This window comes from Hemicordylus capensis, chromosome 4 (genome assembly GCF_027244095.1).
Source record: "Hemicordylus capensis ecotype Gifberg chromosome 4, rHemCap1.1.pri, whole genome shotgun sequence".
Taxonomy (NCBI): Eukaryota; Metazoa; Chordata; class Lepidosauria; order Squamata; family Cordylidae; genus Hemicordylus; species Hemicordylus capensis.
In genome coordinates, this window is record NC_069660.1 from 20,327,815 (window position 1) to 20,349,584 (window position 21,770).

Sequence of the window (21,770 nt, forward strand, 5' to 3'; positions counted from 1 at the left end):
TAAAATAAAGCACTTCTTCTGGGCTGGATCTTTGTGGCTGTTACCAGCTGAAATAAAGGTGGGGGGTGTAGTTGCAACTTTTAAAGTATTTGGTATTCAGATGAGCTTTTATTTAGATGCTTTATTGTTCCAAGTTTATTTTATGATCTTAGCTACAAGCCCTGGGGGAATAGTGTAGGATAAAAAGTGAACAAGTATTAATTAAACTGTGCTTTATAGAAAGCTGTGCAAGAAATTAAGACCACATGCTCACAAAGAGGTTGAAAGTAACCTACTTAAAGATATGGCCTATGTGGGAAAGAAACATTGGTCTTACCGTGAAGTGTTCTTTTTTACAGCTGAGGAGGTCATCCTCCAAAGTATGGGTTGAATACTGAGCATGCTCCAGACAGGACCAATCAAAACATTGCAGGTGTGGCTAACTTACTGTGTGGGAGGCGAACCAGCCCCAGTTCCGGGACTGATGTATTCTCAAAGAAATAGGAAAAAAAAGATAAGTGGAAAACAAGAGGAGGAAGTGGGAGAAAGCCTACAAAGCATAGGAAGTTGCCCCCGCCCAAGCATGCCCTGCCCAAGAAAAAACCGTATGAATGGAAAAAGCCCCTGATGAACATCCCAGGGTGGGCTCGGCTGTGAAAAAGAACACTTCATGGTAAGACCAATGTTTCTTTTTCCACAGCCCTAGGAGGTCATCCTCCAAATTATGGGACATACCCAAGCCAAAATAGACAGGGTGGGACCCAACCAGATGTGAATCAAACCACCTGTTGGATGAACCAGAGACTGACAGAAGGAGGACAGGACAATGTCCTGTGATCAGTGAAAGGTAGAGTTGAGCTTCAGAAGAAAGGTAGGATCGGGCTTGAGAATGATGGCATCAGATTGGAAACACAGAATTCCTTGCGGGCAGACAGGGCCCCGAGTTTTGAAACTCTCCAAGCAGAGGTGATAGCCACTAAAAAACATTACCTTAAAGGAAAGAAAGTACAGGTCTACTTCCAACAGAGGTTCGAATGGGGTTTTGAATGTTTAGGTCCCATGTGGGAAACCTATGGACAGGGGGAGGAGCCAAATTAGCCATCCCCACCTTCAACTGGGTAATAGTTGAAGGTAGGGATGCAGGTGTGAGGAATTGGAAGAACCTAAAGAAAGCACTGAAGATAACGCCAAGGTCTGATGCTTCAGCGTACTGGGATGGAGGCCCATGTCAAGCCCCGATTGGAGAAAAGAAAGGATCTCAGAGACACCAGCCGACAAAGTGTCAATGCGTTTCCTGCGTGCCCACCTGGAAAAGGCTGCCCAGGAGATCTGATAAATGTGATTCGGCAATGGTCTTCTGGAGGCCAGGATGGTTTCTTGAACCAAAGCAGAGTAACCCTTTTGTGCTAGGAACCCGCATTCAATTTCCAGGCAGCTAAATGGAGCCACTGAGGATCGGGGTGAACGATGGGACCCTGCGAGAGGAGGTCCGACCGTGGAGGTAGGTGCTATGGTGGAATGAACTGACAGTTGCAGAAGATTGGAAAACCATGGCCTCCGTGGCCAGAATAGGGCTATTAAGATGATCTCTGCCTTCTCGAAGCGGAGCTTCTGGATAAGCCTGGCTATAACTGCTTTCAGTGGGGACGCATAAAGAAGGCCCAGCAGCCAAGGGGAGGTCAGGGCATCTACTGCTTCTGCTTGATGGAAAAGGAAGCAGGAGAAGAACCTGGGAAGGAGATGGCTGAGGGGGGAGGCAAAGAGATCGACTAAGGGTAGACCGAAGCAATGCACGATCTGATGGAAAACTTCCAGGTGAAGAGACCATTCTGCCGTGTCTATTGTCTGACGGCTGAGCCAGTTGGCTTGGGTGTTCGCCATGCCCTGGAGATGTTCCACTACAATAAACACCAAATGTTGTTCTGCCCAACTCAAGAGCCTGTTGGCCTCTTTCATCAGAGTATGTGATCATGTGCCTCCCTGAGGGCTGATATGCGATTTGGTGGTCACGTTGTCCATGCGTATGAGTACATCCATGTGGTGGACCATCGGGAGTAACTGCAGTAGGGCCAGACACACTGCACGAAGCTCTAACCAATAGATGTTGTGACCCCTCTCCTGCGTTGACCAGGCGGCTTGAGCATATTGATCGTTGCAGTGGGCACCCCAGCCCATCAAACTGGCATCTGTGGTCACCAGAATTTGACTCGGGACTGTGAGAGGAATGCCTCTCAACATGGCTGACAACCACCAGCGAAGAGACTGCCAGATTATTGCAGGTAAGGGAATCTCTCTGTGTGTACAGGCCATGATGTCCTCCTGGAAGGGAAGAAGGAGCCACTGAAGAGGCATGAGTACCAGTGTGTCCATGGAAGCACTCTAGACATGCAATCATGGACCCAAGCAACCGAGCTAGGGTCATCAACCCTACCAACGTCGTGTGAAGCAGAGGTTGGATAATGGAAATCAATTTTTGGTGTCTCTCTGGAGTTAAGGAAAAGGCTGGGTGTCAAGTGTTGAACATAGCTCCCAGGTGTTGGAGAGTTTGAGATGGTATGAGGTGACTCTTTTGATGGTTTATCAGGAAACCGTATGAGGAAACAGAGATGGTCTTTTGCACAGCCAGCTGGGCCTGACGGAACGCGGCTGCTCGATTGAGTAGATCATCTAAATAAAGGTAAACATGGACCTGGCATGTATGGAGATGGGCGACTAGAGCAACCATCAGTTTGGTGAATACTCTCAGAGCTGATGACAGGACAAAGGGCAGAGCCCTGTATTGGTAATGGCGGTCATCACACACAAATCTGATAAACCTTCTGTGATTGGGGAGGATAGGGACATGGAGATAAGCCTCTGTCAGATCAATAGAAGCCTGAAAGTCCCCCTTCAATATTGATTCCTTGATTGACCAAAGGGATTCCATCCGGAATTTCCTCTTGTGGATGAATCGGTTGAGAGATCTTAAGTGCAGGACCGCCCTCCAAGATTCACCCTTTTTGGAGACCAGCAAATAGACGCCGCACCATAACTCAGTTGATGGTACTGGCTCGATGGCATTGCTCTGAAGGACCGCCTTGGGATTGTTTTTAATGAAAGGTGGTATATAAATTTAACAATGAAATAAATAAATAAAGGAGGTGCTGAATGGCCCGATGCATCCAAAGCTATCTGGACGTTTTGATTTGGGAGACCTGGTGATTTTGTCCAGAGGATGAGACTGAAAGTCCAAGGCATATCCGTGAGAGACACTGAAAGTCCAAGGCATATCCGTGAGAGACACTGGAGAGTACTCAACGATCCTGTGTAGTAGCTTCCCACTGTGGATAGAAGTTAAGAAGCCTGCCTCCCACGGGGGAGGAGTCACTGTTTCCTGGATGGGTTGGAGGTAGGGGGAAAAGGCTGGGTAGAACGACCCCTGGTAGGTCCTCCTCTTCGCTTCTGCCATCGGTCGCACCAAGCGGGTCGATATGCAAGGCTTGTGTTGTCTCTATGGGAAGACAAGGCTGGTCTCTGCACACCTCTGAAAGGGCAAAAAGACTGGGCATCAGACCAAAAGGGCCTACGAGCATCCCTGCGGGATGACGGAAGAGCCTTCTTCTTATCCTTGGTCTCAATGAGTATCGGGTCTAAGGCGTCACCGAAGAGTCAAGCACCTGTAAAAGGAGTAGCTGAAAGGTTAAGCCTAGATCTGGAATCCACATTCTAGTGTTTAAGCCACAGGGAGCGGCGAATTGCTACTTCCGAGGCCATCGCCCGGGCTGCATATTGAATGCTATCGACGCTTGAATCTGCCATGAGAGCAGTTGCTTTGGCTCATTTATTTAGACTCTGGAGGACCTTGGTCAGTGCAGGTGGAACCATTGCAGTGATCTCTTTCACCCAGAGCATAGATGCTATGGCAAAGATGGAATTATTAGTGACTGCTTTGATGGCCATGGCTGAGTGGTTCTTACATAGCAGCATATCTAACTTACGATCCTCAGGGGACCTTCGTTGTTCTTCCCCTTCCCTGACAATGACCAAAGTTGATACCAGCTGAGCCACAGGGGGGTTGACCGTGGGTACTTCCAGGAGAGATGTAACTTCTGGAGGCAAATTGTAGTGTTTCTTGGGAATGGGCCCCAAGGCCTTAGAGGAGGCGGGGGCCACCCATTCAGCCAGCATAACATCCTTGAAAAGAGAGGAGAAAGGAAACGTAGTCGTAGGAACAGAGCAGGAAGGAAATATGCTATGGTCCAGAGCAGGCGTAGCCTGAACATCTTCAACAGGAGCTATATCATTAATGGCGTGCCTCGCCTTAGAGAGCATAACTTCAAAATAAGAAGATGAAAATAGGCGATAAGAGGCTGGGATCGGTGCCGAAGTATTCTCATCAGACAATTCCCCCTCCTCCTTGTCTGCGTGTGAAGTGCCATTGTCCCCACTCAAGCCTGCCTCATAGATAGGGGGTGGGTTGATGGACACCAGGAGTAGGAAGAACCACCGCTGGGACTGATGGGATGGACCTAGATGGAATAGCTGGAGGGGGAGGTCGCTTGGGCGAAAGGACCTCTCTTCCTAGATGAAGAGGAGGAGGAAGGCAACCTGGGCCTCTTCTTGCTTCTCCTTGGTCTTATAGCCCGTGGTTGAAATAGGCCCCTTTCGTTAATAGGAATGGACTACCTGCTAGGGTTAGAGACCAGGGAGGAGGAGCGAGAACGATGCCTATTAACCTTTGGTGCCATAAGGATAAGGTGTGAGGCTGGAAGCAGCACATGGGCTTTAATCAAGGCTGAGCACTGCCACGTGATGAAGTCACCCAGCCAAGCTGCAACATCGAGTGGGAGAGGGTGCTCGCCCAGGGCCAGTATGGTACTCGTGTCCCGTGGATCAGTAGACAGAGCCAATGGTCCTGGCAGGAAGGGCTGCCCAGGATGCGAAGGCGCAGGCTGGTTTGGGCACGGGAGCGCAGAGTGCTCCAGTGGCGGTAACACAGGGTCCAATAGAGGCATCGTCAGACCTAGACAAAGCAGCTCTGCTGAGAGCACAGGCAGCGCGTCTTCCTGAGTCAGCTCTGACTCTTGCCCTGGAGGAGCGGGGGGAGGAGGGCTCTCTGGTGTGGCCGGTATCTTGGATCACCTTCTCAGGCAGGGCGAGATAAGGGATCGGCTGTGGAGAATGGTGCCAATCACCCTGGCTCAGCGGCAGATCGGCATCTCCCAGGTTGGCGTCAGGCAAGCGGCATGACTTGCAAACAGCCTGAATCACGAGTCTTTCGCACAGGCATAGTGCCAATGCAGACACCGAGCATGCTTCGGGCGCGGAGGAGAGCTGTTGATCCGCCTCTTTTGAATGTTTAGTTTTCTTTTTAGCTTTTTGGTGGTCTTTTTTAGAGAGCTTTTCTGAGCAGGTGGGAACGGCTTGCCCCTGTAGGGTGGAGCGTCCTTGTGTGTGTGGGAGACAGCCTGAGCCGGATCCCCCAATGGAGCAGTACCCTGAAAAGGTCTGATAAGGGTCCCTCCGAGTGGAAACCCTCTAGTGGAGCGCATTCCATAGCAAGGCGAGGGAAAATGAAAGTAAAATAAAAAGACCTGATTGAGCCGAACTGAAGAAATAAAAGGTATTTAGAATCGAATAGCAAGCACAATACTAGATAGGGAGAATAGAAAAGCTAGCCAGCTAAGCTCAGAAGAGCTGAAAAATTGCAGGAGTAAATCCACAGACCTGTTCGTGGAGCAAAGACAGGACCAGAACTGGGGCTGGGTCGCCTCCCATACAGCAAGCTAGCCACGCCTGCAACATTTTGATTGGTCCTGTCTGGAGCATGCTCAGTATCCAACCCATACTTTGAGGATGACCTCCTTGGGCTGTGGAAAAATATGAAAGCTATGAAGCAGAATTGAACTGGTGAACACCAGCAGATGGAAATAGGCACACACTAGTATAGCAGTTATATGCTATGCTTGGAATAAACTGTATTGATTAGCATTTCATCCTTTGGTTTTAGCCCTGTAAACAAACTGAGTTCATTAGCCATCGATGCGGTAAGCTGACAATTAAGCATCATGTCAATTTAGGGGGAAAGCACACAAACAATATTTGTGGGGTACCAACTTATTCTGGTTTCAAATCCCCACCCACCCCACACACACACTTTACTTATGGCAGAATTAGAAGTTCCCACATTGAGAGTATTAAGGTAGAGCTACAGCCCTGATTTCTCAAGCCTTCTTTAGTTTTTTCATGAGCAACTGAAGAGTTATTTAGGAATGTAAATGCCCAGTTGCTGTACTTCAATCCACCACTGAGGAGTGGTAGGTTAATTTATTTAAAATATTTCTATACCGCCCAAAACTTGCATCTCTAGGTGGTTTACAATTAAAATCATTTAAAACATTGAAAACATTTAAAACCCAACATTAAAAATATTAAAACTATAAATCTGATTAAGAGCCTGGGTGAATAAATGTGTCTTCAGTGCCTTTTTAAAAGTTGCCAGAGATGGGGAGGCTTTTATATCAATAGGGAACGCATTCCAAAGTCCAGGAGCAGCAACAGAGAAGGCCCCTTCCCGAGTAGCCGCCAGACAAGTTGGTGGCAACCATAACCGAACCTCTCCATATGATCTTAACAAGTGGTGGGGCTCATGGCGAAAAAGACATTCTCTTAAATACCCAGGGCCTAAGCTGTTTAGGGCTTTATAGCACCTTATATTTTGCCCAGAAACGTATCGGCGGCCAGTGTAGTTCCTTCAACACAGGAGTAATATGGTCTCTCCTAGATGATCCAGAGACCAACCTGGCTACCGCATTCTGAACCAACTGCAGTTTCCGGACTACGTACAAAGGAAGCCCCACATAGAGCGCATTGCTGTAATCCAGGCTAGAGGTTACCAGCACATGTTCCACTGTTTTAAGGCTGTTCATCTGAAGATACAGACACAGCTGGCGTATCAACCAAAGCTTATAAAAAGCACCTCTGGCCACCGCCTCAACCTGGGACATCAGGGAGAGGTTCAAATTCAGAAGCACCCCCAGACTGTGTACCTCTTCCTTCCGGGGGAGTGTGACCCCATCCAGAACTGGCAGATCAAAATAGTCTCCCGAGGTCCGACCCCGCACAATGAGTACCTCCATCTTATCTGGATTCAGCTTCAGTTTGTTATCCCTCATCCAGCCCATTACTGCCTTCCGGCAGGCATTTAGGGAGGTTATGCCACCTCCCGATGAGGTTGACATGGAGAAACAGATTTGGGTGTCATCAGCATATTGAAAACAACCTGCACCAAATCTCCTGATGATCTCTTCCAGCAGTGTCATGTAGATATTAAACAACATTGGAGATAATATGGAGCCCTGAGGGACACCATAGGAAAGTTCAGATTTTGAAGAACAACAGTCTCCAAGGATCACCATCTGGAATCTGCCCGTGAGGTAGGAGCGGAACCACTGAAGAACAGTGCCTTCCATCCCCAATCCCCTCAGACGTTCCAGAAGGATACTATGGTCAACAGTATCTAAAGCCACTGAGAGATCTAAAATGACCAACAGAGTCACACTCCCTCGGCCAGTTCCCAATTGGAGATCATCCATCAGGCCAACCAGGGCAGTCTCCACCCCATAGCCTGCCCGTAAGCCAGTTTGAAATGGGTCTAGATAATGAAATGGGTTGAAATAATGCTTCCCTCAGAATTAATACTCAAACCAGTTTGGCGTGGTAGCTAGCAGATGCTATTTTGTATTGCAGGGCTGCACAACTTTGGGCCTCCAGTAGTTGTTGGACTACAACTCCCATCATCCCCAGTCACTCTGGCCAATACTCAAGGATGATAGGAAGAGAGTTGGTCTTGTGATAGTAAGCCTGAACTGTCCAGGGCCCACCTAGAAGGTTCCAGGTTCCCTCTCTGGCATTTCCAAGATAGGGCTGAGAGATATTCCTACCTGCAACCTTGAAAGAAGCTGCTGCCAGTCTATGTAGACAATACTACTACTACTACAACTAGTAATATTTATATACCGCTCTTCAACCAAAGATCACAAAGCAGTTTACATAGAAAAATACATACATAAATAAGATGGTCCCCTGGCTCACAATCTTGAAAGAAATATCAGGCAGATACCAGCAACAGCCAATGGAGGGACGCTGTGCTGGGGCTGGATAGGGCCAGTTGCTCTCCCCCACTAAACGTAAGAGAATAACTACTTTTAAAAGGTGTCTCTTTGCTCAGTTAGCAGGGGACAAGACAGACCAACGGTCAGACTCGGTAGAAAGCAGCTTCTTATGATGGGAGTTTTAGTCAAAAACAGCTAGAGGGCTGAAATTGTGCAACCCTGCTCTAACATATACTACACCAGTAACTTCTGGGCACCAAAACCTCATGTGCTCTGGAATGTATGGGGTTTGGGAGAGAACAGGGTCTTTGCACTGTGATTTGGAGAAGGTAACACACAAGCTGGAGAGACTCCTGATGTTTCCTACCTTCCCCAACATGCAGTGCAGCTGAGAGTTCCAGGGCGGAATCTGTGGGCTGCTGATGTCCTGCTCACCAGCAAGTTGGGGCCTTTGCCCCTTGGGGAATAGATTGTGGATGCCTTAAAGGCAATCTTAAAAACTTAATGGTAACAGCATGGAACTTGGGCACTGCTATGGTTTTACTGCAAGTTTCTCTAAGTCTTTTCCCTCCACTAACGAGTGGAACCGTCTACCCCATTCGGAACTGGAGTAACAAATAGCTCATAAAATTTCTCTGGCCAAAAATGGTTGTACTTGCCCATGACAGTCGCACTGCAGCTGTCAGCCAGCCTTAATCTGAAACTCTCAGATTAATCCTTCCAATTAAAGTACAGTGACATCCAACTGTGGCTTGGTCGGTGATCACCAGATTCTGCCCATTACTGCCTCTTGACACAGGTGCGTTTCTCAGGAGAGATGAAGTCCCTCTGACTACATAGGAATCAGGTTTATAGCCTGGATATTTTTGGACAGTGAGAAGATTTACAATTTCAGAAGAACTGAATACAGCTCTCCAGAGTAGTGCCCACAGCCGAACTGTGAGAGAGACTAAAGTTATATTATTTCCCTACCCAGACTTTGAATGTACTTGGCTGGAAGGAATCTGTGGCAATGTGCATGCAGAACTGCCTCATAGCTAGCTTTGAAAAGTAGAAAATTAGGCCCCAGTTGTAACAAGGTCTTTGAACACCACTGAACTAGTAGCATTTCTCATGCATATTAGAAGTACGTGTAGATGAACAGTACATTTTGAACAAAGCTGATTTTGTCATTAAAGCAGGCATTAGCCAAACTGATTCAATATTATTTCCATCTATCCTATTAAACATTTGAAATCTGTACACTAGCATGAACAGAAGTGCTACAAGGTCATAACCACATATTCATTATGCTACAAATTAAGCTGCCCTTGAGATCAATTGAAAAATGAATCAAAGATGAAACCTGCTTGCATTAAAGCAAACTAAGGGCACAATCCTGACTAAAATTACGCATTTTTAAATTCCACTGAAGTCAATGGGACTTAAGCCCTTTACTTTTGACAGCACTGTACATGCTTCACATTTCAAAAAAGAGTAAGAACTAACTAGTCACACAGAGTTAAACTATTTAACCCTTGCCAACTATTTATATGCAATGGCGTGCTGTAAGATCAGTGCTAAAATTGCCATAATGATAAGTGGAATACAAATATTTTCTCATAAATCAGCTTTTACAGTGTCCATCCTCTATAATAAAGAGCTAAAGTGTGCGCCCGTGTCTCTGCGCCTCTGTCTTTATCGGGCATTCTGGGCATGCACAGAGCGCATGCTCAGAGCGCCCGAGAAAGTTACGGCCGCAGAGACACGGCGGCCATGTTGTCTCCCAGGTCAAAAGAAGAAGAAGCAGGGAAGGAGAACAAGTGGGAACCGGGGTGGGCAGCGGCGAGGGAGAGCAAGCGGGAACCGGGGAGGGCAGAGGTGGCAGTGGAGAGGGAGAACAAGTGGGAACCGGGGAGAACTCTTGGCGGCGGCGGAACTCTCCGCCCGCCCGCCCACAGCGCCGGCGGCACTCTCGGCCCGGCCACCCAGCAGCCCGCGGCGCCGGCGACACTCTCGGGCCCGGACGCCCGCGGCAGCGGCACTCTTTAAAAGAGAAAGAAAACAGAAAGGAGAGAGAGGGAGAGGGAGATAGAAGAAAGGAAGGAAAAGAAAGAGAGGAAGAGGGAGAGAAAAGGCAGGAATGAAAGAGAGAGAGAGAGAGAGAGAGAGAAAGGAAGGAAAGGAGGGCAAGAGAGAGGGAGAAGGAAAAAAGGAAACCAAAAATAAAAAAAAAAAGGTTCTAGCACCCGTTATTTTAACGGGCTTAAAAATACTAGTGTGATATAACTTTAAAGAGATGCAAACTCGCGTATTTAGGTTGTATACAGCTTTGTCACTTTTTAAACAAAAATCATGCAAGTTATTGTTTACAGGCCAACTACCTTAATTCATCTTATTCTATATAAACACCTCATTTGAATTCTCCCTTACTCCACAAGCAGCAACAATAAAAAATAATATACCTAATTATTTTACAACATAAGCACAGCCACAGCCGTGCTGGTTCAGGCCCAAGGCCCATCTAGTCTAGCATCCTGTTTCACACAGTGGCCCACCAGATGCCTCTGAGGAGCCCACAGGCAGGAGATGAAGGCATTGAGAGTCATCTTGCCTCTGAGGCTGGAGGTGGCCTATAGCACCTAAAGGCCACCTTTTGAGACTTCCCATCCCGAGTCTGAAGTAGATGCAACTCCAAGGATAGAAGAATAAGCCGACAAACATCGATATTAGTACCTGACAGAGAGGAGCCCTTTATCCTAACAGAAGTTTGGTTATCCAAATGTGTAGGTTAGGGATGTGCACAAAACTGAAAAACCAGTCGTTCCGCCAGATCGAAGGCGGCGGGGGCAAGTGTGTGTGTCTCTTTTTAAGAGTGGGGGGAGGGTGTACTTACCCCTCCCGCCGCTTCCCCCCCACCAGCATCGGTTTTTTTTACAGCCCATCGGGGCGTCATCGTACCTCCCTGTTGCCCTCGTCTTCTGGATATGACCGGAAGTTGTTGATGCATGACGCACACACATCACGCACGCGCGCCCCGTGCCTGCACACGCAGGTGCGTCAGCAACTTCCAGTCATATCTGGAAGACGAGGGCAACGGGGCGGCAGGGAGGTACACTGCCGCCCCGATGGGCTGTTAAAAAAACGGACACCGGTGGGGGGAAAGCGGCAGGAGGAATAAGTGCACCCTCCCCCTGCTTTTCAAGGGAGACAACTGCTGCCTTCGAACCACCCCACCGCGTTTCCGTGCACACCCCTAGTGTAGGTTCTATGCCCAACCGTGGAGAGGAGAGCTGGTCTTGTGGCAGCAAGCATGACTTGTCCCCTTAGCTAAGCAGGGTCTGTCCTGGTTGCATATGAATGGGAGACTTGATGTGTGAGCACTGTAAGATATTCCCCTTAGGGGATGGAGCCACTCTGGGAAGAGCAGAAGGTTCCAAGCTTCCTCCCTGGCATCTCCAAGATAGGGCTGAGAGAGGTTCCTGCCTGCAATCCTGGAGAAGCTGCTGCCAGTCTGTGAAGACAATCCTGAGCTAGATAGACCAATGGTCTGACTCAGTATATGGCAGCTTCCTAGGGTCCTATGAGCAGGCTTATCCCTGCTTTGCCTGCTCTACTTCACATCTATGAACTGAACAATGTGTATAATTACTTGTCCTCAGAAGTGAGATGTAGGTAATATTTTATTCATTTAAAAAATGGAATGAGCTTTTAGTTACTTCTCTGCAAGCACACGCCTCCCAGTTCAATCATCAGCTGGACAACTCCATCAGGATGGGAAAACCAAAGACGTTTTATGCTACTTGTTATCCTTTCTAGGAACAAACCTATGAATCGTCTCTGGCTATATCTCTGCCCACATATTACTGAGTGCTTCTAACTCAAGTGTTTCCAATATATTGTTTGTTTATTGTTTCATTTCTAAACCATCCTTCACTCTAAGATCTCAGGGTGCCTTTAGACTGTACAACTGTTTAAAACCAGCTAATTTAAATACATGTACAGTACTTTTGGTCATTTACATTTAATTCTTTGTTGGGTTTTGGATACTGTTCGTGTTTCAGTAACTTCTGTTCTGAAATGTGTGTGTGTGTTTTAAAGTATGAAATAAGAGTCACAACTACATATGCATATGTAGAAGATGATTTGTTTTACAAGTTCAATTTAAAGTTTGCCTTGCTTCAAAGGACATTTGGAGCCTCAAAAATGTGAAAGGCACTTTTCTCCTCCTTCCTCTACTGGGTGGTGGTCTTTCAGCTGCTTATTTTACTTTGCTGTTTAATTGTTGCATTAAATGTAAATGCTTGAATGAAATTTTGTGCAAAAGGCAAATTATATGTATTTCAAATCAACCTATACAGGTTGAGTATCCCTTATCCAGACATCTGAAATGCTTCAAAATCCGGAAACCACCATGGCGTGCACCGTAGCAAAACAAAAAACAAAACAAAAACCAAGATGCCTCAGCTCGCTCACAGATTCCAAATTTTGCTGCTTTTAAACATGCCGTCAAAACTTACTTATTTCAGAAGGCTGTTAGTCACAGGGGTTTTGACTGTAATCTTCTCTAGTTGCGGCTCTGTTTTTATTGTGAAGCTTTTAAATGTTTTTAATGTTCTCGCTTTAGCGAGAACCTTTCATGTTTAGACTTGGATCCCATGCCCAAGATATCTCATTATGCAAATATCCCATATATTATGCAAATATTCCAAAATCTGGAAAAATCTAAAATCCGGAACACTTCTGGGCCCAAGCAGGCCGGATAAGGGATACTCAACCTGTACTTATTTAATCTAAAATCTCCTCCCTCCTCTCCTCTGTTCAATTTTCTAGTATGTTGGGAGCAGGGAGGATTTAAGAAAAAGAGTCGTGCTTCTTTTAGAAAAGAAACAGCCACATGAACACAAAAAAGACACCCCCAAGCCCACAACATGGGACTGTGAGGCACACTGGAATGACTTACCGGAAACATTAATTGACGTTCCCGCATCTATAATCCCACTGTTGGGCCTTACGCAGTACCTGCGTGGTGCTGTAGTCTTCACTTTGAAACAAACGTTTCTGTCTGTAGGGTTGCCAAGTTTCAGATTTGTGGTAACGACGTCTGTGAAGGGGCCTGTGGAACAGAACATAGAAGACTTCAAAATATTTTCCAGATAGTTCAAATAGCATCCCAATATGGCTATTCACAAAGATGCATAGCTACTGCAGGGCGCACAGTGGCTTTGAGCACTTTAGAATGACATTCTAGATGTATTGTCCCACCTTCTACCAATGTGAAACAGCTTTCCCATTGAAGGTGTTCTGCCCAAGTGGCCCCTGCTTGAATAATAGCGAAGATTGTTTGTTTTAAAGCGGTTAGGTGGGAGAACGTCAATCTCCAGTCTATTAGTTTCAGGGCCTTAACTGTTTACCTACTGTTTCCAGCATCCAACACCCTAGTCCCAACTGCCACATTTCATTATATTGCCGGTATAGAGAAATATACTTGAACCTGGGAGGAATAGTAGAACTGTAATGTTTCTGTCAAGCACAAGAATGACATCCAAAACCCACAGGGACAGAATGCCAGGAGCCAAACAAAACAGCTAAGAAAGAAGATGGGAATTGGGGGTGGGGGGACAAGAGAAGTGGGAGGACCGTAGGCTCAGGGGTAGAGCACCTGCTTTGCATGCAAAAGGTCCCAGCTTCAATTCCATCTCCAGGTAGGGCTGGGAAAGACCTCTGTCTGAAACTCTGGAGAGCCAACACCAGTCAGTGTGGACCAGGCCTGCAGAACTCAAATATCCTGGTGGGCCGGAACCAACCATGATGTGGTGTTGGGGGTTGAGGTCAATTTTCAGTGTATTTAAAATATTAATGAAAGCAGTTATATGCCATTTGTGGGTCTTTTCCCCTTGTCAAGGGACCCATAGTTTTAACTAAGGATGGTGGCCAGAAAATAGGCCCTGTCCCTGCTCAGTGACTGGGACACCTGGAGCGCATGCCAGCCCAAAACAAGTATCAAGTCCTCTGCTCTCCCTAAATTGTGGTTGCTTTCAGACTGCAATCCTAGGCATGCTTGCTTAGGAGTAAACCTCACTGGATGGGAACACTGTGAGAATATTTCCAAGTAAACATGCATAGGATGGTGCTGCAAGGTAGTTTAAGAGAGAACAGAGGATGGACTGCTTGGAGGAGAGGGGACTGACCCAAAGAGTGGCCCTCTCTCTTTCTGGGATGTTGTTGGTGCAGGATATTCCTACCTGTGGGCCAGCAAAAAGTGTCCCTGTAGGCCAGTTCTGGCCCCCGAGTCTTATGTTGTGCAGGCCTGGTGTAAACCATTCTGAGCAAGACAGACCAACGGTCTGTATGACCAGTAGGCAGCTTCCTATGTAACATCCCTATGCAAGACAAAGCAGTGGTGCAGCAGCTCAATTGACAGGAAGCCTGATATCACCCCAAACCACCATATATAGAGAAACTCAGCTTTACTTGCAAGTGGCATGTCCCTATTCCCATCCCTCAAGGAATTTCATGTCATGCCACTGAATAGCTTTGAGTTACAATGTATTTGGCAGTATTATCAATTGTCAAAGGAGCTGCAGATGCACACTTCTGCTATGAGCATCCTAGGATAGTTGACTTGTATGGCATACAACATTCCCAACACAATCACAGTTCAAGGTAGCACAGGCATCATTTCCCCTTCCCCATCACATTAAATGGTTATCGTTGCAGCATCTCATGAAACAATACCAAAAAATCCTCAGGAAGCAAAGAAGAGTTCACAGCTTTTGTTTGTGTCACATGCAAGGTTTATGCCAAACATCAGGCAGCAGTAAGTGCAGGTTTCCACTGAGCATACACCTGATAGGGAGGAATCAGGAACCACAGCTTCCTGATGAAATTATATGTATGATGTGCTTGCAAGCACCTGCTTATCATGTATTTTCAGTGTACAGGTAAAACAGATGTGCAGCTAAAACCAAGATGAGTGGAATGGCCTGAAGCCGCTGGTCTTGCAGCAACAGCATGGATGAAATCACTGAAATAATCTTGCTTGTCATCCATGGGTATATCTCATGAACACTTTAATAAACTGTCACAAAGAAGGGGAAAGGGGACTAAGGAGTATACTTCAGCATACCATTATCTGTTCTATGTATGCAGCAACTGAGAGAAACACATTTTCGAGCACGCCTTTGCAGAAGCAAAGCTTCCTGCAAATGGACAATTAGCAAGGCAAGGACTGGGCTAGAAGCTTTCCTTCAAAGTTCTAGCTCAGTGGTTTTCAGACTGTGTTGTGGGGAATCCTAGAGTTCCTTAATAAGATCAGGAAGATGGGAGGAAAGGTGGTAGCAAGCCTGGATTGTTCCTATTGCTGAGCAGGGCCCACTCTGCTTTGCATTTGAATAGGAGACTACATGTGAGCACTGGAAGATATTCCCCTTAGGGGGTGGGATCTCTCTGGGAAGTGCATCTGCATGCCGAGGGTTCCAAGTTCCCTCCCTGGCATATGAGTACAGATACAACAAATATTTATATGTCGCTTTTCAACAAAAGTGCCCAAAGTGGTTTACATAGATATTAAACAAACAAACAAACAAAATGGCTCCCTGTCCCCAAAGGGCTCACAATCTAAAAAAAAATCTGCCATCTCCAGATAAGACAGAGAGAGACTCCTGCCTGTAACCTTGGAGAATCCGCTGCATAGACAATATTGAGCTAGATGGACACATGGTCTCACTTGGTAGAAGGCAGCTTCTAATGTTTCTAGGAATGGTAGGCAGCCTCTCTTATGGACAGCACTCCTGAACATATGAAGCTGTCTTCTACTGAGTCAGAACATTGGTCCATCTAACAGAGCACTGTCTACACCAGTGTTTCTCAACAGCCGGTCCGCGGACCGGCAGCGGTCCGCAGAGGCTTGAGTGCCGGTCCGCGACTAGGAAGGCAGGGCTACAAACTGAATACGCTTGTTTTTCTATCCGCTTTTCTCTCCGCTGTAAAAGTTTTTCTCTCCCCGGAAATTCCGAGGCTCCTGGAACGTCAGTGGCCAATAGGGGTGGAGCAGGGGCGGGGCTTGTGCCGAGGCGGGAAGATAGCCCAGTCAGTGAGTGAGTGAGTGGAGAAATTGGGTGGTTGCTGGAAGGTGGTTTTTTGAGATCTTTGAAGGTGAGCTGCTTAAACTTACTGGGCTAAAAATAAGTGAGGTGCTGAGGCTGTGAGTGTTTGCTTTGACCAACTGCAGGGGGGGTATATTTAGGAGCGCGGGAGGGTTTACTTACCCCTCCCTGCCGCTTTCTCGCTTGTCGCCCACATGGCCAGATCAAGGCCCAGAATCGGCAGTCTGGGCCCAAATCGGCCCAGACTGCCGCCGCCACCGACCGCCCACCCAGCTGCCCCCACAGAAGCTAAAGAAGCCGCCGCCGCCCCCACACGACCGAAGACGGCGAAATAGGCCCAAACTACTGCCTGCCCCAAACAACTGCCGCGGCTGCAGCCGCCGCCCAGCCGCCCCCACAAAGGCCCAATTTCAGGCCAAAGAAGCTGCCGCCGCCGCCGCCGCCCCCACATGGCCGAAGACGGGCCAAATCGGCCCAAAACTACTTGAAGAAGCTGCCACTGAGATTGCGGTTTTTTTCCCTCTGTGCTGCCAGGGGGATGCTTGGCGCCTGACTGTGCCTGTGCCGCCGCCGTCGACTGCTTCTCCTGCTCTTCAACTATCAGGGACTCACGCGAGGGAGTGGAGAGCAGAGCATTGAGGATAAATTAGCCAGTAGTGCTGTGCATGGCCACAGAGTTGGGATGCTGCACAGAAACACTGACCTGCAAACGGAGGCAGTCCCCGGATCCCATCCCATCCCCCCCCCCGGGAAAATGGCCCTGTTCCAAGTTTCTTCGCTCCGCACTCGACAAAAGTTGCTCCCAAAGTGCCACTCCTTAATCTGGCTTTCCCTGGCGCAGACTCCTCACCCTGACTCCGCTCTTTGCGGGCTTTCCTCCCTCGGCCCTGCCCAATCCCTGCCTCTTGTTGCTCCCTCGCCTCTCTGCCCTCAAACCCCACTCCGACCTGCTAGCCTCTCCCTTTCGCCCGCCCTCGCTCGCTCTTACTCCTCCTAGCCGCTTCTTCTGTTCCAGCCCTTTCTCTGTTTTGGCGACGCCTCGCTTCCCTCTTCTTCCGCTACAACTCTGAGTCTCCTGCAACTTTTCTTTTGCAGTCCCACGTTACGTGGGCTTAAATAAGCCAGCAGTGCTGTGCATGGCCACAGAGTTGGGATGCTGCACAGAAGCACTGGCCTGCAAACAGAGGCAGTCCCCGGATCCCATCCCATCCGCCCCCCGCGAAAATGGCCCCGTTCCATCTCCGAGCCGCGCGGTCTGAGGGCTGCGCCGACCTGCTGCGCCTCATAAAGGAGCTTGCTAGATATGAAGAAATGGAGGATCAAGTAGTACTGACTGGGAAAGATCTGCTTGCTTGAGGATGGCTTTGGAGAACACCCTTTCTACCACTGTCTTGTTGCAGAAGTACCAAAAGTTTGTCATCTCTTTGCCATTCACAAATACAGCCCCAATATTGCTTTTGGGAGAAAGTAATGCAAGCATTCAAATAGTGCTTGAATGTGTTCTATTTTAATGATTCTTTTTTTATATGCATGTACTAAGAGTCTCCTTGGAATTTGGGAATGCATACTTTCCAGTAAGCAGACATGGCTCTTATTTATGGCTACATGGAAAGGAAGAATATTGTTGGTTTTCATACCAAGGTTTTATTTTGAATATCTCATTATCAGACTTCTTCCTCTGCTCCTAAAATATTTGAATATAATGTTCACAATAACATTGTGTGCATTTTGATATGTAAATAGTATGTAAATAAAATGCAGTTTATTGTTTAACAAATTTTATTTTATGACATTATTTAATTTCTTAATTAATTTCTTGTGTAAATAGTATGTAAATAAAATAGTTTATTGTTTAACAAATTTTATTTTATGACATTATTTAATTTCTTAATTAATTTCTTGTGTAAATAGTATGTAAATAAAATAGTTTATTGTTTAACAAATTTTATTTTATGACATTATTTTAATTGCAAGTTAATTGCAAGTAGATGCAAGTTTTGGACCGGTATAAAGTCTTAGATATATAAAATAAAATTAAACTTGAAACCCCTCTACTAACTGCTGGTCCGGGAAACTGCACACAAAGAATGTAGCAGTCCTTGACACTCTGCACAAATGATTTAGCGGTCCTTGAGTCCAAAAAGGTTGAGAAACACTGGTCTACACTGACTAGTTGCAGCACACCAGGATTTCAGACACAGGTCTTTCCCAGTCTTACTTGGAGATGCCAGAGATTGAACCTGTGTCCTTCTAAATGCAAAACATGTGCTACACTATGAGCTACAGTTCTGTCCTCCCTAGTGACTTTGCCCTATACAACATGCAGCTGCAGGGGAAAATAAAAGAGGTTCAAAGTTACACATTCAGTTCAAGCAGGACAGCAGTGCAGCCAAGCCTGTGCTCTAGAACATGTCCCAGAATCCTCTGCAATACACTAGGGCTCCATGATAGGCATGAAGGCATTTCTCAGCAGGAAAAAAAACCTGAGTATTATCCTCATATTACTGATGGCAGGGGGCCAAGACAGAGATGACATGATTTGCTCAAGGCCACCCAGTGAATTTATAGATAAGCTGACATTTCAACTAGTAACTTCCCAACTCACACTCTTAATTACTCTGCAACACCAGCACTTTATTACGTTAGTGCAGAACTCCAGCAAATGTTTTCTAGTGCAGTGTGTTAGGCATATTTAGTTTCCAACTTAAAATAGCAGGGAATGCAAGGCCTTGTTAGCACCAGTTATAAATAACCCCCAGCAAACTATATTATAACCCAGCTTGCAAATTCTACATGTTTCTAAAATGGATGTTGCTATTATGGGCAGAAATGAAAGGTCAGAAGTTAATTATTTCTCTGGTTGGTAGCTGAAGGAAGCTACAGGCGCTGAAGTTTCAGGTGTGGGTTCCGAATTCAGTTTAGAGTATATACAAATCAATTTTTAGAAGTTTGGTTTCTTTTCCAGAACTATTTTAATGCTGTTGATTTTGAAAATTGCTTGCTTAGATTGCGGGGGGGGGGGGGGGGATGAAATTTATGCCCATCTATAACATCTGGTCAGGTCACTGTATGTACCAATACATAATAAATGAAGATAACTTCACAGTTCACTTCCTCGCTCCTATCTAGCTGTTTGTGAGGTGTCCATTAAAAGTATAGGAATGCCAGAGCACATTTCTAACTAGATGTGCTTTATGCAAGGAGGATGTAAAGTTATAAAATTGTGAATGGAACACAGCAAGTGTTGGTTGATCAATTCTCCCCATCTCAAGACATTCAAATCAGGGGCACCCTATGAAACTGATTGGCCGCAGAATTAGGGGGAGCAAACTGAGCAACACTAAACATGGTTGACCTGATACACTGTGTGAAGAATTACCTCCTTGTAAAATAGCTTGGCAATTCACTGCCACAAGATGAGGCGATAGTCATTACTAAAGTCAGAACGAGGCAACATTCAATAATGACAATTGGCCATGGCAGCTAAATGGTATGTTCAGAAGAAGTCCACCTTGACATCAGAAGCCGACGACAAAGGAGACAGCTGCTCTCAGACTCGACTTGTGAGATTCCCAGAGTCATCTAGCGTGTTGCTAAGGAAATAGAATGCTGGACTAGAACCTTTGGTCTGATTCTAGGCAGTTCACAGGTTCATGTATTGCAGCAGTGCCACTGTCTTAGGCTAAATAGTCATCACAGTGAAGTCCTCTGGAACAGAGCAGAAGCATGCACTTTATAAGAACTGGGGTTCTCTGGACTTCAGCAGGGCGTACTGGATACAAGGACTGGGGACCAGTTTCTACAGTCTGCAGCTCATCATAGACTATCAACGCAATTAAGCTAGCATCCCTTCTATGAATATACGAGACTGTGGAAATAGCCTCCTCACTCAGCCCACGTGGAATCTGCTCAAATCTCCTCTGTTTGGGAGGGGTCCATGGGAGACGCAGAGAGCAAAAACAGTAAGGCAGAAAGTAGGAGGATTTTGCTTTTCTTTATTTTTAAGGTAACAGGATAACACAGAAGGGAAGGCTCACCATACCAAGGAACTGAAGAAAGAAAAGGTAATCTGGAGGCCAGACGAACAAGAGCAGGATCTGGAGTTAATAATTCTAGTCAGGAGCAAGACAGAAAAGGAAGTGGGGATCTGGCTTCCACTGCTTGCTGGGATGGAGGCTGGATTTCCTGTTACCTAATCTTTCTACCTGAATCTAACCTGTCTAGCAGAACACACAGAGGAAGATAACCATCATACTGATTACCTTCTATATTATGTGGGGAAAGCAAGCAGTATCAAAACCATTTTGTGTAAGATCAAAGCTAAATTATTCATCACTAAACACCATTAAAATTGGCACGTTTATTCAAGTACTATTCATTTCAGTGGGACAGACTGTATACTGCCCTGTAACTCCCCATCCCGCAGAATAAAAACTGTGGTGCTACATATTCTGGAAGTATTTCTGGACCACTGGATAAGAATAATTCCAGCAACCACATTTCATAAGGGGACTTTGCCTTGGCCATGAAAGTTGGGGAATTGTTGCTTTTTTGGTTTGTTTGTTTTTTAAAATCAACATTACCCACATCACACATGACGTTGGGGGAAAAGTTAAATGCTTTTGCACAGAATCTAAGATGGCATTTGAGGGCAAGACAAACTGCTTGGAAAAAATACAAACATCAGAGATGTGCTCGAATCATTTTGGAGGGGGGTGAGCGGGCACTTTTAAAAGGAGGAGAGTAGGTCTTACCTGCCCCTCCGCCACCACACCCAAGTGGTACTGTTTGCATTCAGCAGCCAGGCTCTCTGTTTGCCCAGCTGCATCTTGCTGGGAAAAGGAGCTCCCTGTTCCCAGCAGCCTTTGGGCAGTGTTGGGGAAGAAATGGCGTCTGAACATGTGCGGACACCATCTTGAGTGTTCAGTGTTCCTTCATTCATTCGAATTCTATACCGCCCTTCCAAAAATGGCTCAGGGTGGTTTACACAGAGAAACAACAAATAAATAAGATGGATCCCTGTCCCCAAAGGGCTCACAATCTAAAAAGAAACATCAGATAGACACCAGCCACAGTCACTGGAGGGGTGCTGTGCTGGGGATGGATAAGGCCAGTTATTCTCCCCCTGCTAAATAAAGAGAATCACCACATTAAAAGGTGCCTCTTGGCCAAGTTAGCAATGTTGCCATTTCTTCCCCGATACTGTCCAAAGGCTGCTGGGAACAGGGAATTTCCTTTTCCCAGCAAGATGCAGCTAGGCAAACAGAGAGCCCGACTGCTGGATACAAACAGCGCCATTCAGGTGTGGTGGCAGAGGAGCAAGGGAGGGGCAGGTAAGACCTACCCTCCTCCTTTTAAAGTGCTGCTCTCCACGCCCCTAGACATGCATGAAAAACACTACATGCACATCCCTATCCGCCACTACAGATGTCTCCCTGAAATGCAGAGCCACTGGCAAGTACTGAGTGTGTTTTAGGATGCGCTCTGTTCACACAAGAAGTTCTGAGAGGTCGGGCCAAGGTCCTGCAGGAACCAAGTGTGCACTCAAATATGGCTCAAGATCCTCTAGCAGGTTCAAGTTCTGTGCTAGACAAGTCAGAGCCAACAGTAT

The 21,770-nt window shown here is 46.6% G+C and overlaps 1 protein-coding gene across 1 annotated transcript in view; it reads right to left on the minus strand.

Moving 5' to 3' along the window:
* Positions 1-21,770, minus strand: part of VAPB (VAMP associated protein B and C) — a 73,980-nt gene that overhangs the window by 22,625 nt on the left and 29,585 nt on the right. Inside the window, exon 2 of the mRNA XM_053244132.1 lies at positions 13,015-13,167. Within this exon, the coding sequence (XP_053100107.1) occupies positions 13,015-13,167 (153 nt within the window). The remainder of the gene's footprint in view (positions 1-13,014; positions 13,168-21,770) is intronic.